We start from the raw sequence: 19,471 nt of genomic DNA, 5'->3' as shown, positions 1-19,471 counted from the left end.
GAAAGAAAAGGGAAAGTCAAAGACAAACGCTACCCCACAGCTTCACTTAAACAAAACTGGACCAAACAAAACTACACAGAGTGGGCCTCAACACAAAACCAAAAAAGCTAAAAGTACCACAAAGTGCAACACACAACAAAACAGGCGGAGAAGAGCGGCCAGCTGCAGCAAAGCTCCCTTCTCACAGGCTGGAGGTCCCCATGATGCCTTTAAAGGCTGCCTCCATCAGCTTGGGTGGAAGCCACACCCCCTCCAGCGCCACACCTGAGAGTAATCAGACAGATAAACCAATATCTCAAAAATCTCCACTCTGATACGAACAAGATGCACAAAACGCAAAACAAAACGCCGTAACAACACGCGTTTACAGGTGCTTACGTTCATTTACACATCTACTAGCTTTTAGGTGCATTCATACGTGTTTACTGGCGTTTACTGTTGTTTACGTGCGTTTCCAGGCATCTCCATGCGTTGACACGTGTTTACTGGCGTGTCCCTAGGTGTGAATGTGTGCGTGCACGGATGTGTGATTGTGGTCCTGCAGTGACCTGTCCAGTTTTTAACCCGCCGTCGCCCAACAGTGGCCGGGTTAGGCCACTGTTGGGCCTAACCCAGAAAATGGACGGACGGATGGAACGGCGTTCTCATAATTAAGGACCACTTTGAGCTCTTGAACAGTACATGAATCTGTGATCGGAGCGGGTGTTTAATTTGAGTTTTTCTTAGATTTAATGTTCAAGAAGACTGTTAAATTAAAATGTGTGTTTATTAATGGAAAAAAAAGTACAAATAAATATTAAAAAATAATTAAATATATAGAAAAAGGTGTGATTTTTAAATCATAAAAAGAAAATGAACTGACATGTTTGATCTGCAAAAATCAGCTGTTGGAGCTTTTTATTTGGCACTTTGCACAACTCTCAAACGTGCAAATTTGAACTTTACAGAATCTCCTCATCTGAAAGCAGGATGTGTTCCCAAAGAAAAGATTTGGATTTGTTGTGACTCTGCAGCTTTCGCTGCGTCTGTAGCTGATGTGGATTTGTGGCCCAGCAGAAGGAGTCAGTCGCATCCAGCTAATGATCTATTATATATCAACTTGTTTACAGCAGAGCTGCTCTCTGACCTTACCAGCCTCCTGCCATCTGTTTTCCTACATGGCAGCCGCCCAGAGCAGTCCATACAGGCCTGCTGGTACCGAGTGTGTGTGAGTGTGTGTTTTCCCTCTGCACACTCCAACTGGTAATAACTCAAATCAGCAAAATGTCACACAGCGGGACGTGTGTTTGTGTGCGAGAGTGTGGCTCTCCGGCAGCCGGGGGATGAATGAAGTGAAGGTCTGAATCCAGCTCATTTAGGTTAAATATTTAATGACTCCTGCCACATCTGTGGCCGCCGTGCTGCACCCCGCCACAATAAAGGCAAATGCACGCCGCGCGTCATCTTTCCATTTCCCCTCTGCCCCTCGGCCTCATCACCTGCTTGATTGGCCTAACGAATGGAGCTCTGGGAATTGTGCCTGAACGGGCCACTGACATGCATGTGGAAAAGGAGGAAAAGCAGCTTTTTTAATCGCATGTGAAGCTCTCGAAGTGTTTATTCGTACACGAGACCGTTTTTGACAGGAAACATGGAAATGAGAAACCAGGCGGAGTCCCTCGGGTTTTACAAAAGTGTGTGTTGGTATTTTATCTAAAAAAAAAAATCTATTTCAATATCCCTAAACGTTGTTTTATTTCAACAATTTACTATTTTGTGCTTAATTATATTAACGCAGTTTTTCTTGTGACCATTTACAGTTTTAAGTACCTTTAACAAATGTGTCACTTCTATCGAAGGGAGGAAGCTGGCAGATAAGGTCACCGGCGGGAGCTGTGCCCCACAGTTCCAGCCACACTACAGTTCCCAGCATCCCCAGCATACACTTCCTGGATGCCAATCCACCACAGCATACTTAAGCTCTGCACTGAGGATTGTTTGTTCCACTCTGCCTTCCTTAGCCTTATATTTGGGTCTCATCTTCTGTCTCTTCATCTTCTGCCTGCCGCCTGCCCCGCCTTTCGCCTGGATCCTGACTACCCCCGTCTCTCCTCTGATGATCTTATGCCTGTTATTGACCCCTGCCTTCCTGAACCCTGTGGACTTTTATTCCAGCTAATAAACCTGCTGCATTTGGATCCAGCCGTGATTGTGACAAAAGCCACGTAAGATTTGCTCAAGCGTTGTGTCAATTGGGTACAGAACCGTAGCAGCGGGTGCTGATGTGTTCATGGTCATCACGGCAGCTTGGTTGACGTGTTCAACGCCACAGCTTTAGCTCCAGTGTTGACTTTCTTTCGACTGAGCAGAGAAAGGCTGATTTACACTTTACAGTAGTCAATCAATGTTAATCAGCGGGTTCTGGCGTGGAGAAAAAGCACCTTTTTTATATTGGATTTGCGTCGTTATGAAACATATTAAAGTTTCACATGGTGGCACAGATAAAAAGCAGCTTTTCTCCACGTCAGAATCCGCTGATTCGCAGTGATAAACAGTCACAGATTTATGGTTTGTCAAAGAACGTGTTTTTTTTAGGGGTAAAGCAATACTTACATTAATAGGACTTCTTTTTTTGGGCCAAAATGTTCATAACTGCACTTTTATGCATTCACAAATCGATGCTAATACTGTGCAGAAACTGTGGTTAAACCCTGAATCAGCAAATCTGTCTGACTGCTTCAATTCTAAACAACTATTATTTTATCATGTAGTGAATTAAAAAACGGTTAATGAATCTTTATTTATGAACATTTTAGACGATTCTTAAAGATGTGCTAAAAGAACTGCATTGTGGGAAAAACAATTTTATCTCTGACCTTTTGTGGATCACAAAATGAAAAATAAAAAGAAAAAGTGAAAGAAAAAGAAACTTCCTGGTTGAATGAACGTCAAAATGAAAACAAACCACAAAAAAAACAACCAGCTAAGACACAAAAAATCTGAACTTTTTTGCGCTTTTATGACCTAAAATACTTTTTTTAATTTGAACAGAAGATCGCTGTATTTTGTTGTTGTTTTCTGTTGACATTTAGGAACAAAAAAAAATGACTTTTGGAAGATTTTTCTTTGTTTTCTCTTTTGTTGTAAATGTTTAAACCGTGGTTTGTGTGACGCCGTGAAAGTAGCCATGCAGCGTTTTTTTTTTTGGGCTGTTGTTATTTTTCCCGCCTCCTCCCATCCTCACCATGATGGATGAAACTATCATGGCAGCACGCGTTTGACTTTGTTTTTTGCCTGCAGGCTTTAATGTTAAATCAATAACTATCTAATCAGGCTTGCTGGGAAGAACATGTGCTGATGGATGTGAACGGTTGGGGGGGGGGTGGGGGGGGGGGGGGGGTTAAAGCGTGAACACCTTGAGCCCCTGGCTGAATTCAGGTCTCCACGGCAACCAGCAGAAGCAAATGTCAGCCGGGAGTGATCGGAGAGCTCCTTAAAAATGGTTTTATTTATGGAAAGGAGGAAAACGGAGAAAATAAATAAATAAATAAATATAAAGGAGTCACAGGTGAGGGGGGCGGCGGCTTTGAGGTCCTTTGGGGGCGGGGTTGCGGTTCGGCCCTGGACGTGTTTATTTTTCACTTCTCTGCTTGTATGTGGCGGCTTCAGGTGATCCTTGGAGAGGGGCGAGGTGGGGTGTCCAGGCGTGGAGCGGCGGCGGCGTGTTTGCTCTGTGAGGATGATGAACGAGCCCGTGTGATATTTGCGCCGCTGAGCTGAGAAATATGAGCGCTGGAGCTCTCCCCCTGTCAAACACATGATTATTTTTTCTTTGGCTTCTCTTGTTCCCGTCATCCCTTCCTCCATCTCTGCCTTTCGGGGACGTTTGATTTATGAAGAGTTCGCCCCCCTCCCTTTTTATGAGTGTGCATAAATAATACTGCGGGCCGTGACGGCCTGAACCGCTGCACCTCAGCTGCTGTGGATGCATGCTTGTTGGGGGGGGATTTCTGCTTTCAGCTGGCCCCCCACGTGATCCGGATGAGGTGAGTGATGCTGGAACGCACAAGACGATGGGATGTTTTTAGATGGTTCTGCAGCTTTTATTGCTAAAATACTGTCGTTCAGTGTCCGGCTAGCAGTTTTGGTAACTACATCGGAATAGAGCCGGGAAAGAAAAAACCCAGCAGCGACATTTGAACCACTTTAAGATTTTGCACCGAGACTCTTCCAACTGTAAGGTGGCAGACATGCGCTAGGAAAGAGAAGAAGGAGAAGGAAAAAAGGGCCCCTCCCTGCTCGTCTGGTGTGAAACACCATGGGGTAAACACCCATTCAAGTTGGCGCATTTAGCGCGTTCGTAAGCCTTGTGGTATCCTATGGGGTCCAGATGACCCCACCCTTACATTGACGTGTTGTCCCTACCATGACAAAGGTGGAGAGGATTTCATCGACACCAGTAAAGATCACAAATCCTTGAAGGTAAAAAGGTTCAGCGCACTGTCTAGTGGGGTCCAGATGACCCCACTCCCAACGTTAACGGGCCTTGGATAGCATAAATTAAACACCCATCAAAAGTACGGTCTGAACGCAACCATAGAGGTAGAGGAGAAACTCAAAGGGGGGGGGGGGGGGGGGGGGCGCTGCTCGTCCTCATCCAAAGGAGCCAGGGGGAGGTGCATTGGGCGTCTGCTTTGGATGTCCCATCAGATGGGAAGACCCCAGGAGGAGCTGGAGGAAGTGGGCGGGTAGAGGGTAGTTTGGCCACTTTTAGCTAGGCTTCTGCCCCTGTGACCCGGAACCGGATGAGCGGAAGAAAACGGCTCGAATTGTATTGGATTTGAGGATTTTCGGCAAGGAATCTTGGACAAGCAGGCATTTACTGAATGAACTACGTTGAAATAAGATTGACGTCGATGTGCTAGAATTGGAACCATTTTCTGTTGGATGAGATGATGGATCGTTTCCCTCTGACAAAGTGTTTTTCACCTGTACCTTTTTTCTTTCTTTTCTAATTTATGCCAATATTCTTTTCTATATTTGTCAAAGATGTGGGCAGAATTTTCCAAAATGAAAACAGACCGATGCAAAAACAAATCAGAGTTTTGTTAACTAAGGAGCACCAAAGTAAAATGCATCATTAAAAACTCCATGTGTGACAGCTTCCACTTTCATGGTTCACACATTCAGACTCCTAATTAGTGAAAAAACCTTCAAAAAGGGACAGAAGCCAGAGCTGGAATTTAGGCTCCACCCACTTTTTGGGTGATGTATGTTCTTGTCTTGCGGTTAAAAGGTCTTCATTGAAGTGTTTATTTTTTAAACGCATTTTAATGCATTTTTTCCAGTTGTATTTGAGTCACTCCAGGTTTTATTGCTCTTTATTTTTAATTGTAATTGTTGGTTACCATAGAAACAATCTTCTGGCAGCATTAAATGATCAGAAAAGAATCTGTTTGTCTGTTTGAGTCCCAGGTGCTGCTTTTATACACAAAAGTGTTGCAAGAAAACATTTTTGCTTTACACGTTTATCATCATTTTAGCACAAGGAAGGTTAAAACCAGACTTTCTTTCTTTCTTTTCTGCCAAATGTTCGTATGACGTGAACATTTCTGACCGGAGTTAAAGGTCTCCGAGGGAAACGGGGGGGAAAAAGTCAAAACATTTAGTTTTACATGCAATAAAAGCGCCGTCACAGAATGAACTATCATTACATTCCTCAGGCCCTGTCTCCATAAAGTACCAAGAGATGAATAATAATAATAAAGGTATAGACTTTGTTTTTTTTCATGTTGTGAAGAAATATTGGTGGCATTTTAATCGAATGTATCCAATCCTCCTGCTCCTCCTACAATGTTTCAGCTATTTTAACTATTCAACCATTCAAATGTTCAGCTCTTTCAGCTTTTTCCAGCTATGACTTTTCCTTCTAGTCGTTGAACTTTTTCAAGATATTCCATTGAAATAAATGGGGAATCCTTGGTGCAGAAGCTCGCTGGTTCGATACCCGGCTCTGGCATTTTTCACAAACATGTCTTTGTTGTTATTGTGCTGTTTTCACTTCATTTATGGTCCACTTTCATCATTTCTGTCTTGTTTCTTTTTCTTTTTTGCCAATTATTACCCTTTAAGTTTCATTTTCGTTCATTGCATTCAGTTTCTTCTGGAAATGCAGCTCCTTCTAGTTTCCTTTTGCACTATTGTTATGAAAGCACTTTTGGAGTTGATGCATAAATGGGTTTAAAAAAGTTATTTGACCTTCTGTTTGTGAATTCAATACAATGTGACACTCGCCATATCTCTCCGTCTCTTCGGCCCCTCGGGTGGCGTGGGTCCCTTCTTTTACTTTGAAGTCCTAGCGCTCTCTGTCAGAGACCGAGTGTTTGTCCTCCTCTTGGAAAACGTTTGCCTGTTTAAAAATAAACGCTGCAGAGACTTTCAGGTTTAGTGCGATTACTCATCACATTTGGCATGACTCGGCGTTTGTCAAACATTATGAAAGTAATTGATTGTAGAACTCGTTAGGAGCTCCACAGATCGCTCTCTGATGGGGGGGGGCGTCCTCGTCAGACAGGCGCGCTCGCATAATTGGACTCCGGCGCAGAACCGGTCTGATTGGATCATCAAGGAAATGTCGGGTTTTTACTAACTGATTCAGCAGCCGAGAGCATCAATTGTTACTCCGGGAGGTTTTCATCTTTGGTTATATTTGACATTTTCTTCAGAAACTAAAACGGGAGTTTTACCACGAGTGAGCGGTGATCCCAACATCTGGATTTGACCTTTGACCTCCTCTAATCTCACTAATTTAACCTTTGTTTCATTTTAAAAAAAAAGCTGAAAGCAGAAAAATATGAAGATATTTCATAAACGCAGATTGTGTGAGCTTTTGTTTTCTTTGCTTTTTGAATCGTGCTGTAAGCTGTGGGTTTTGCCTGATGGCGGATTTTACCCACAATGCCTTTGTTATGATTCCCTGCAGCAGCAGCACTTTATTCCTTAATAAATGCAATTCAATTCTAGTTTTTGTATTTGTTGGCATGTCTAAGACCATTTTATTGATATGCAGAGCTGAATGTTGCCCCAGCTGAGGTTAGACCCCCCCCCCCCATGTGAATGTGCTCTGTCAATATTCATCATCATCATTATCATCATCATGCTGAATGGGAAAACATCAGTCAGAGCGGCACACACACTGAGGACAAGCTTCAGCTCTTTTTTTGTTTTGTCTCAGATACTGAAATAAACGCGGAAAGTTGGTGATAGTTTTTTTTTCCAAATATGAAATATTGATGAGATAATTTCCTACGAGAAACATTCACTTCCTGCCCTCTATTTCCTTTCAAAATAAAATAAAAAAATTGCTTTGAAAAGACTTTTATTTTTCTAACTTGTGATTCGGATCAGAAATTATGTAACCCTGAAGAACTGTGTATTAGAAGTATGTGTGTGTGTGTGTGCACGTGACATGTATGTGTGTTACTATTGTTTAGAGAAGGAGTGAAGAAGTGTGTTAGAGTCAAAGAAAAGAGAAAAACAAACCTGGCTTTAGATAATGACAAACACAAAGAACATCTCAGTGGATGGGGGGGACACATGTACACACACGCACGCACGCACGCACAAACACAAACACACACACACACAGGCTAAAATATGAGGAGAGAGAAGCAGGTTTGGTGGAATGGTAGAAGCAGAAGCACCAGGAGTGTGTTAGTGTTGCTTGAAAACGGTTAGAGGCTGCAGTGGCGCCTGGCTGGAACAAGGGGGCAGTGTTCCTTCTCTGGCCTGTCTGCGGGGTTGTCACACTGGGATATTTACAGCGGCTGGGATTTGTCTCTTGAAGTTATGGCTTCATACGCAAATCAAGCATCAATCTGCCATCAGAGTATGACCGGGAGTCGGCAGAATCGCATCAAGCTGCCAGGACCAGTTCAGAGTAGCTGTTGGTGTTTCCTAGGGGTGGGGTGGGGGTGGGGGTCTGCGACATCTACTTTAGTGTGTGTGTATGTGTGTGTGTGTGTGGGGGGGGGGGGGGGGGGTATTTGGATTCCTGTGAGTAAGACTGATCCCATTAATGGAGTTTCCTTCAAGACACCACAGATGATGTGTATTTTTTCGGGACAATTTGATTATCTTCATCTTATTTTGGTAGTATGAGTGGGGGTGGGGGGGGGGGGGGGGTTGCTTTTATGTTGGGATTCAAGTTTTAGGCGGAAAGGCGTGAGCTTTTTGTCCAGATTTTTTACTGCATGCAGAAATGAAACAGAAGTTGGGTAATGACTGATTTGCCTTTCAAAATAAAATACTGGTAAGGGTAACAAAAGCATTAGCTCTATATAAGAACTGAGCTGTGTCTGAATTCCCACCCCTAACTAGGGAAAAACTGTATAGTGCGGCACTATGTAATGCCCTAAATTTTACAGGCAATTCGAACACCATGCTCACTACATTTTTTTTTTTTAACGGCAGATATGACGTCATTGAATTCACAAAGTTAAAATCTGATTGATATGAGCGTTTTGCCACAATTAGTTATGAGTCCACTGTCTTCTGAGAGTAAAAACGTTGATTATTTATTTAAAGAATACAGTTGAATTCCAACGCAATGCATTGTGGTCCACAACCCTCGTCGAGCGCCCGACCGTACGATTTCTACCAATTGGAGTGTGGCACTGGGACGGCAGCACAGGGACAGGGGGGTGGCTGGAGGGTGGCAGTGGGACGGCAGCACAGGGACAGGGGGGTGGCTGCAGGATGGCAGTCTGAAATCGACTCCTGTTTACAAATGCAGCAGATTTTGCTGAAAAACGTGCAGTTAAGTCGCCGCGTGGTGGCATTTTGGATATGTCACGGTGGTCCAAGTAGTGAGGGAGTTCAGACACAACCACTGACGTGATTGTCTGTGTTTGTTTTAAAACTTTATTGACACTGTTAACAGACACGACTTGTGAAAGGACAGTCACAGAGTACTGACACTGATGGCTGAGTAATGGATGAACTAATATTACCAGTGTAAGCCACTTTAAAAAACCTCAAGACGAGATGTTTGTCTCCGTTTGCCTTCAGCTCTTTGTTATTAAAGCAGGACTGCTTCAAAACTGTAGCTGCACCGTCGCTTTACCCCCCTCCGGGCATGTTGGGGGTCCCTTTTTGTCAAAAGGAGATCATAACACGAGCGGATGGAGGCGAGCTCGGCTGTTTGTTTGCTGGGAGGGAGGTGTGTGTGTGTGTGTTATGGAAATGAGACGGCGGGGTCACATTATTCAGCAGCAGTTGACACGCTCCCTCCTCAGGTCCATATCAATATCCCACACTGACGCTGTGGGAAAAATAAGGCAATTTGTTTCCCCGAATTCTAATCACAGCGAGGAAGGACGCCGAGAGGCCGGTGTGTGTTAGGAAAGCACTCCATGGGAGACTGCAACACAAACCTTTTTAAAATCATTGTTTGAGTTCTTGCTGTAAATTTTCTCACAGGTTAAATGTTTGCATAGTGACCATTCAAGCTTTTTTAAATCTGTGATTCAAGGAAATTTACTGCATTCTTTCATTTTGGTTTGATAATTCCCGGTTTTCATGATCACTCAGTTAAAAATAAAGTCTAATATTTCAATGTAATTATATACATTTATGCTAATATCTTGGTTTTCTCTGGTGAAACTGCTCTGTTGATCACTTCATGATCAGACAGAAACTTAATTTGTGTTTGATAACAGAAACGTTATTAAAACGTGTCAAATCACCTTCAGACACAACCAGGCCGGTGGTTCTGCTATAGGCCCCGCCCACATCCAAAAGCATTAACCACAGCAGCCTCTACTAGTTAAATCACCATTTTTTTCTTTTCTGTTGTGTATGTTGGCGGCGGTCGCCAGCGACCTTGAGTGCCCAGAAAGGCGCCTCTTAAATACTTTTTATATGCTGACACTACAAGTATAGTAGGGTACTAGGTGTGCACAAATGTTCTTGAGAGGTCCGATACTTCCCATGAAGTGTGCACTTTTCTCTGGAGAACTCCAAAAGATCCATTTTCCAGCTGTTTGTCTTCCAAACGATGGCCGCCATCGACACCCCACCTGGCCTCAAGTTAAATAAACGTCACTTCATCGCCGCTCCAGATATTACAGCAGGAGGCTGTTTAGGGCTAAGGTGTGTGTTTGTGTGCGTGCACACGCCTCATTGTGCTCCGCAGACTTTGATTGATGCTGTCAGCGAGTTTGGAGTAGAGGGGCTCGGGGGATGTGGAGGGAAAGCGGGGAGCAGATAAAGAGTTGGAGAAGCATCCATCAGCTGGCACAATCAGATTGTTTGCCTGGCGTCGCCTCTTTTCTTCTCTCTGTTTTGCATCTGCTCGTCCTTCAATGCCTCCTCTTCCTCCCGACGCTTGAATCCGCACGAACGCAGCTCTCGATTCCTCTCTGCCCGCCGACGGCCAGGTGTCTCAGAGATATTGAATCGGGAGGGATTGGGGGTGTCGGGATGTGATGGATGATGCGTATCTCTTCACCTCCTCTGTGCTCATTGTTTGCATAAACTTTCCCATCTTCCCTTGCTGTTGATCCTCGCCTCGTCTGTTGTTTTACTTCCATCCCTTGTTTCACTGCAGTTATTGCTTTTAATTAAGTGGTCATTTCCGCCGCCGGCCTCGTCTAATGAGAGCGTCACGCCGCCACGCGCTCATTCATCAAAGCGCGCATCCACAAACGCACGCTTCCCTCCCGTCCTCAACCTGCCATCGTGTCCCTGTCTCAATTAGGATTGTTTGTCGTCCTCCTGCCCTCCATCGCCTCTCCGTTTGGCAGCTCCTTCTCTTGCTGCCGTCTCATTGTGGCAGCCGTGTCATTGTGTTTGACAGCTTCTCATTCCCTTGTCAGATCTCATTTGACTGCTGATTTCACACATACGCACATGGCCGCGCGCGTGGCGTCGATCCGTCTGAAACCGGCCTCCCGCCAAACCACAGGTCAGGGTTCCTGAGATTCCGAGGAAGTGCCTTCTGGCGGGTTATGAACCATCAGATCTTTACTAACACGGGAGTTTGGTTTCTCATCTGTTTGAGTAAAGAACCTTGTATCCTAATTTGGATCATGTTTGCAAAAAAGTTTCAAGTTCAACTCCGATCATCTTTTGAACTACTAAAGCGTTCCCAGTGATCTTTAAATTATAATGATGCCATTTTTAGCCAAAATCCAAAAACCTGGGCTCTTTTCTGGGACATAGTTTCCGCAGAGCAACAATAGTTCATTCGAAATTTGCCTGTGAGTTGTGGGCGGGACCAATCGCTTGGGTAAGCCTGTCCACACTTCCCATTATCCCTCTGTTTACACCAGGGGACCCCAAATCCAGGCCTCGAGGGCCTGTGTCCTACATGTTTTCCATCCAACTTGCCATTGAAGTCCCTTAATGGCTAAACACACCTGATCCAAGTAAGCAGCAGCAAATAAGGCAGGGTTTCCTACCCCAACCCTACCCTAACCCTCACGACCCCAACCCTACCCTAACCCTAACCCTCACGACCCCAACCTAATGCTAGGTTCACACCGGGCCTGTTTGGTGCATAACGCTGTTCATACAGGTCTACCCAATACTAGCGCATGAACTCACAGTTGAACGAGGCTCGGTGAAAAAAGTTGAAGCTGAGCAAATTTTACGAATTTTTCTACTCCAGGCTTTTTCCCTCACAGCTCTATTCTGACACATGAAAGACTTTGTGTCATGGTTCCAGTCGGACACAAAGCGTTATTATTAATTTCTCCTCCATGATCTATTTTTAAAGGGTTGGGACTTCCGTAGATTCAAAAAGACGGCATCCATACATCACTACCGAATCCCTGAGTCCCCGATTGGTCAAAGTTCAACTGGTTTACCTTTCAACGCGCGTTTAATGACCGCATGTTATGAACGTAGAGTCAGAAGACTGACTTGAAAAGTTGGAAAGGCCAAGAGTTTTGACACGCATATACACACGTTTACATAGACTTTTAATGGAGAGAGGTCGCTCAAATGCGTGTTTCCGGGCGTGAATGTATCATTACATTAACGGCCCGCACAAAAACTGTGAGCAATATTGGAGCTATCCAGTCGTACAGTTTAGAACCAGATGCCAGCTTGCATGAGGAAAACAGACTATTTATCCATAAGAATCAAGCGGAGCAAGGAGATTGTGGCCCACAGATTGTAGCTTCTACGTCACAACTACAAGCTTTTTCCAACGGCATTTTTTTGTCTGCTCCTGATTCACAATGATTTGAATAAAAAAAAAAAAACAATAACTCAGAAATGAAATTTTATCTTTTCATTTTCTGTATTTTTATCCTTCATCATGAGAAAAATGCCACAAGAAACATGTTAGAAGCAGCATTTTCATTGGAGTGGAATTTAAGTCGCATGATTCAGATGATCACAGGTTATGCTGGTTTTTAATACTTTAGCATCCGAGTCAGACGGCTCTTGCCTATGACTGAGTTAAGCTTTTCGTTCTTTTCCCTTTCTATCAGATTAACACTTTCAACCTCATCTCTTCCAGCTGGTTGCCATCTTTCAAGATGACCCCCGTCAAGAAACTGAGAGTCCCCAAGACATCGCGTCCAACGGTTTCTCCAGCGCCGCGGCGAGTCCAGAACCCCTGTCGTACTACGGCCACCTGGAGTACGAAGATCCCAGTCGAGGAGAGATTGAAGTCAACGAAGACACCCTCCTCAAATCCAGTAAGTCTCAGATCGAGGGCTATGAACAGCCACGCTCAATCAACACGTCTATGCCTGATGTGAGAAAGTGCATCACACATGAACACAGAGGTGTGTATATGTACGTGACATTGTAATAATAGAACACAGGTGAGCCGGGCAAACCAGAGAATATTTCTAACCTCCAAGTCGAAAACAAGTTCATTTAACATCAAGACAGCTCTGGAACAGCGGTCCTGCTCCCACTTACAGCTGAGCGCGAGAAACGATGCACCTTTTCATTGATTGCATGATGATTATGATGGATGCAGACCTTGTTAATGTCCTCTTTACCGTGTTTTTATTTCTCTGTCTCTTCATTGCTGCAATAGATAGATGGATAGATAGATGGGTGAATGGATGGATGGATGGATAGATATATGGATAGATGTTGTCTGTTTAATGAACCAACATCGCAGAGCCAACTCAAGTGGACCTGAATCTGCAGTGCACCTCCACCTGAAGGCCACAAACCACTCGTTTGAGGACAGTGAAGTCCGAATTCTAGCCAGAGAGAGAGGATGGTATAAGCGAGGAGTGAAATAAGCCATTTTTGTCAAGAAGGATAAACCTTGTCTTAATTAGAATGGTGGTCTAAGGTTTAGTTTTTCATCCATCTACGGCAGTGTTCTGAAACCCAAACAAACCCAACCAGTTCCACCTGGGTCATTAACAGCTGAAAGAGATGACCAATTTGGGGAGGGAGTCACTGGTTCCCCAACCCCCAGCTGAGGACAAAGGACTCTTAGAGATCCGGAACCATGTAGGCTAAGTTGACAATACCATCCAGTTTCAGGTCTGACTCCTCCCCAAATTTAAAAACTATATCCAGATGACAGTCCCTAAACCTACTACTATGATGGAATCAACGTGGATGAATGAGAGTCTTCATCGACAATGAAATGCATCAAAAATCAGACTTCATCATCTACATACAATTTTAAACAAAGTGCAAACAGGAAACGCTGAGGGTAGTTTGGTGGTCCCTTGGGTGATGATAATTGGGTCTTAGAGGTCTGGTCTTTCCTTGGAAAAGCTTCACTTTTGCTGCTGCAGTTGATGCTGTAACGCTACGAACACAGCGGCCATGTGACGGTCACTACCTGTATAGACATGTATATGGGCTCTATACATGTACACTACATGTATAGAGCCCACTCTTTATGCCAAGATGACAAAGAAACATGTATTGGGCTTTTACTACCTTCTTTGAAGGCCCAAAGCACTTTAAATTCCCAGTGTCCTTCACACCGTCACAGGTGGCTCTTCTGCCTGACACTGCAACGAACCTGCAATCTCCTGATCAGACGTCCACTGCTCTACTTCTGCACCACAGCCCTCCCACAAAACAGTGAACGTACGGTATTTTTTGGACCATAGAGCGCAATAAATAAAAGTAATGAAAAACCATCGGGTGATGTGGTTAGACTACATTACCCAGAATTCCTGGATAGGCCTAGAAGCAATAGGCAATTGGTTGGAGGGGGTCGATGGGAAGTTTTTCCTTGTAAACTGTTGTTCTTCAGGTTTATCCCCTGTACCTTGGATGCTCAGCCTACAGAAAAAATTGTACGTTGTAACACATACAATACCCAAAATCCCCCTTTACCTTTTCCCTTTATTACGTTTGTGCACAGTACTCTGCCAGGCTCCTGACTACAGTACCCATAATGCTCCAACAATCCATTAAGCAGCTTCATAGTTTATCAAAGTCATACTTAACATTTTGACCGATTTTTGAGCGCCGTGTACCACAGAAAATCGGTTCTAGGTCGGTAAACACAAACAGAGGTCATAAATAAGATGCGCTGTTGATTTTTGAGAAAGTACGGGAACAAAATGGACCATCATAAAACACAGGAGTAATACTCTCATCAAGGTTCCACCTCTTTGCTCACCCCAATGCTTTGAGTCTCATTTCAGTTGAACAGAAACTGGCGTGGGTGTCTTAAGTTTATTTATTTATTTTAGATTTTTTTCATATTTCACTAATGCGCTGTGATTATCAGTAGCTGTGTGATAAAACCAAGCTCCTCTTTAAAATTCCTCCTGGAATTGCCAAAAGGAGCAATTTCTCAAATGACCACTGGGGGGCTGGTTTCAAAATGTAGCAATTTCCCAATGACTCCAGTGTTGATAAACATTTTTTTTGGGTAGGCTTTTTATTTATTTTTCTGTTCATAAATTTATTGGTTCATCATTTCTTTTCTTTTTTTTAACCAGTTGCTTTGATGTTGTGGATTTGCATCATTGACGCGGTCGTTTCTTTAATTTGTTGATTGGCAGCTGGGTGGACTGGATTTTTTTTCAGCTCAATCATCCATTTTTGGAGGTGGGTTGAGGTCAACCTATGGAGCAGGCCCCTCCCACTTTAATATTGCCATTCAGAATTATCTGAAGTCTACATCCAGTCTTTTAATGACTTTGTTTTGTCAAAAAATGGGCAGAGTTGCTTATGAAGAAAACAAGCATCCACCCTGAAATGATGTTGAAAAGCTGGGAAGAGACAGGATGATGCTCCCACCTCTATGCTTCAGCTTTCAGTTGGAACAAACTATATAAATATTTCTGTACTTTATCCCCTTTTGTCTTTAGTCTGGTGGATCCAGCACAGTCTGTCTGAAAAACAGCTTCTGCCTCAGTGTCCAGTAATTTCTGGTTATTTGTTCTTAGGAAATGCAGACCTGCCAGAATATTTATCCATGCTGCAATTTCCCCACGGAGAGAAACGTCAGCCGGAAGAGTTGTGGGTTTATAAAACATGATTTTCCAGCAGCTGGGAGCGGGCTGTTCATTCTGCCGCTCACGATCATTCGTCTCTTTTTTAATATCCACCACAAGAGCAGCAATATCTCCCTTTTCTTCTTCTCTGTCATGTTTTGCTGCCTAGTCTTTTAGATTTGCCGTTCCTTTGATCCACAGTGACTCAGATGTGCACAAAGGAAAAAACTCTGACATTTGAGTTTAATGCTGGACTTTTTGTAAAAAAAATTTTTCCCTGAGCTGCTTCTTCCACAGTCTGAGAGGAAGACGGTGCAAACCCAGAGACCTGATCTGTCTTTTGTCAAGCGAACACGGCGTTCCAAAAGCCGAAGGATTCAAAGCCGTCGCCTTATCGTGGAATGGGATTGATGATAAACCGAGATGTTGAATGCAATGTTTGTTGCTTTTTTGCGTTCTTTCCACGTTGGAACGGGACGGTTCATCTTCTGGGTTCTGGAGAAGAATACAGTGATCTAAAGCAGCATTTTCTGTTATTTTGACCCCAATTTAACCAGGAAAAACGGTCTCAGATGGTTATTTACTTTTCCAAAAGCGGAAGAACATAAAAAACCTCATCATGAAAATTAACCAAAATGGAAAAAAAAGTTTAAAAAATAATTGACATTTTTTACAAAAAGTAAATGTACAAATTGTAAAGTAGATAAAGAAAAAGAAAACCAAGCCTAATTGTAATTTTAGCAACAATTTTCTTTATTTTATTTTATTCAGACTTATTAAAAGTGTGTTTAAAGAAACATTTTTAATTGATTTTCTCAGTTTATTGATAGTATATGAGCGTCAAATTTGGTAAAAGAAAGAAAGAAAATAATAAAAGTATTTATTTTTAATTTGGGTGGTCAGATATGGTCTATTTCAATAAAAACAGTTATTCAACTTTTTTTCATTGTTTTTTCAAAATAAAGTACAAAAAAATAACTTATGTTTTAGTTTTTAGGATTAAGATTTGGTTCACGTCCAGAAATGGACTGTATTTTATATATATATATATATATAAATGGATTTAAGCGATTTCAAAAATACTTACAAAAGAAATTAGTTCTGCTTTCCCCTTCTCTTGGAAAAAAAATGAAAATAGAGGAGCTTTTATTCTTTATGGGTTCACTTGAAGCCAAAGTCTCTCAGATGATGCTCCGCTTTGACCCTTTATTCAAAGAGAAAACAATAGAGAAAAATAGAATATTTGGTCAAATTTGCCTAATTCCTAATTGAAGGGGACCGTCAGCTGTCCGCCGTCTGGCTCCTCTTCATCCTGTCGCTGATGGTTCCTCTAAAATTCAGCTGCCATCCAGCTCCAAACCCTGGGCCTTCAACCTTGACCTCCCCCAGGAAACCCCGCCTACCCCACCACATCCTCCTCCTCCTCCTCCTCCTCATCGTCTCGCCCGGCCTGTCGTTTCCCCCTAACTAGATTAACCCAAACCCAAAGTCCAGCCGACTGTGAATGGACTAATTCTAGTCTCCTCCCACCGCTCCACCCCATCTTTAACCTCGCCACCCCCTCCAACCTGTTCTCCCTCCCCGTTGAAGCTTGACTAACCTGGTTACAGGGTGACCCCGTGACGCCCCTCAAATAAAGCCAAAGCGATGCAATAAAGCGCCCTTTTGTCGTCTGGACGTGCACGCGTGCGCACGAGCCGTGCATCCATTTAGCAGGAGCCAGACAAAGAGTTAAAGTGCTAATCGCACCCGAACCGCCCACGACGTGTTGGGTTTTAACCAGCCGTTGCTTCTTCCTCTGAAAGCAAACATCGTCTTAAAACACTTTAGGGATTCTTGAAGACTTAAAAACTACAAATCCCAGCTGATGAGGGGGAACTGTTTGAAATAACCAACGTTTTGCAAGAGACTTTTCTGAAGAAAGAAAGAAACTCATACAATGGAAAATTTGTGGGACCACAAAGGAAAAATGTAAATATGTGAGAATAAAGTCGTATAATTATGAGGAAGAAGTCGCAAAATTATTAGAAATAAGGGAATGGTTCCAATTTAATGAGAAAAAGCAGAAATCTAAAGAAAATAAATTCACAAAATTACCAGAAAAGTCAAAATATGACATGAAAAGGCATAAAAGTAATACATAATTCTGCAAATAGTAATTAAATTATATTTAAAAAGTCAATGAAATTACATGAAAGTCAAAATTTTACTACAATAAAGTTGTAAAATATGAGAGAAAGTCACAATTTTACAAAAAATGAACTTGTCTACCTTTTGAGCAAAAAAAAGGACAGTTGTGAAAAGAAAAGTCAATTTTTTAATGAGAAATAAAGTGACAATTTGAAAACAATGAAATAGACAAAAGTTTTTTTTTTTTTTAAAAGTTTAACATTTATAAAAAGTAAGTCAGACTCAGCAGATTCCTAAACTGTGTGATGTCTGTCCCTAGACAGATTTTGAGGAAACTTTTGAAGGAACAGTTTACAACTTTTTTCGTATAAATTGTTTACTCTTTTTTTCATAAATGTACAAGTTTTTCCCCGTAGAATTTCAATCTTTTTGTCTTAATTTTATTTTTCACTCATAATTACAGATTTTGTCTTATCATTTTACTTTATTCTTTAAAACTTCAACTTTTTTCTTATAATTTTACTTCATTCTTGTTAAACTTTCATTGTTTTTTCTCATTTTGATTTATTCTTTTAAAAAACTTTACTTCAATTTCATAAAAATCTTACTTTTTTCCATGTAATTTTATTTTACTCAGAAAATTCGAACTTTTCTTTTGTTTTCTTTTTTAATTTTACTTTGCTCTGTAAAATGTCAACTTTTTTTCTCATAATTTCACTATATTCTCACACATTTCTTTATTTGAATTTATTTTTTTACTTTTTTCTCATTTTTTTTCTTTCTTCCTTTTTCTCCTAATTCCAATAATTGCTCCAACTTTATTTTCATTTGCTTGTTTGTTTTTTAATTTTGAGATGGCTGTAATTCTCTGTTTTCATCAGGTGAATACAACAAGTTAAAACACGATTCCTGTCTTTTTATATTTGTACTTTTTTAAGGCTTTGACTTTTCCCGCTCCATCTATTATTCTCATGCGTAGATTTTTGGTGCTTTAATTTTATGCTTTGATTCTTATTAGTTATTTTGAATGGAATTCCGTTCAGCATCACAATTAAGTGTTGAAACATTATAAACTGGTCGTAGAGTCAGAAGTTTGTATAAATCTGACCCCAAAGTGCAGCGACGGCGTCACATGATGGACGGAGACGGCAGCTCTGTCAGGAAGTGCAGCGGCGGATTTTGGACCGTTTAGCAATCAATCATGTTAAGTGGAGACCGTTACAGAACCGCAGAACCATTTGAGGGCTTTATTTCACGCTCAGCTCACTTTGATGATTCAAAAAAAGAAATCTGCTTGTTTGGATGTGAGCGGATGGCGGCAAAGGCCAGGAAGCAGAGCTGCAATCAGCGAAGCATCAAAGTGTTTGTGCGTCGGGCCGGGCCAGTTGTTTGAACGGGGGGGGGGGCGATTGGACTTCACGCCCGCCCTACTGGGATGATTAGAGTGGCATTGATCTGCTGCAACACACACACACACACACACACACACACACACACACACACACACACGGGAAGGGAGTCCTTATCGCATCATCCCATGAGTCGGGCTGCTCGATCAATTGGCAGAAAGATGCGACCACCCCGCCTTCATGCGTGCAGACCCCCCCCATACCCCCACAAACACACAGGAGTAAATCACTGTTTGTGTTTGGAGCAAACACGCTTGCATCACACGCTTGCTTGGACACGCAAATGTGTCTGCTGACACAGTGGGTCGCAAACACGACGTGCCCTTGTGACTATCACCTCGGCCTGACACTGAACCAAAGCTGCAGGGTTATGTACATTTCCAAATAAAAGGGGGGGGTATTAACAGAATTGCGTCGGGAGCCCTGGTCAGGCCACGAAGCTGCTGTTAGACGCGGATAAACAAAATCAGAAATGTTTACAACTCCTCCACACGCGTCTCTGGC

At 42.6% G+C, this 19,471-nt stretch overlaps 1 protein-coding gene across 2 annotated transcripts in view; it reads left to right on the top strand.

The window, feature by feature from the left end:
- Positions 1-19,471, top strand: part of LOC101164537 (partitioning defective 3 homolog B) — a 167,734-nt gene that overhangs the window by 16,369 nt on the left and 131,894 nt on the right. For both annotated transcript variants that reach the window (XM_023966113.1, XM_023966108.1), the window contains exon 3: positions 12,509-12,689. In XM_023966113.1, the coding sequence (XP_023821881.1) occupies positions 12,509-12,689 (181 nt within the window). The remainder of the gene's footprint in view (positions 1-12,508; positions 12,690-19,471) is intronic.

Source organism: Oryzias latipes, chromosome 2 (assembly GCF_002234675.1).
Source record: "Oryzias latipes chromosome 2, ASM223467v1".
In the NCBI taxonomy this organism is placed as follows: domain Eukaryota; kingdom Metazoa; phylum Chordata; class Actinopteri; order Beloniformes; family Adrianichthyidae; genus Oryzias; species Oryzias latipes.
Note: the sequence above shows the minus strand (reverse complement) of the source record. Positions and strands in the feature narration are given on the sequence as shown.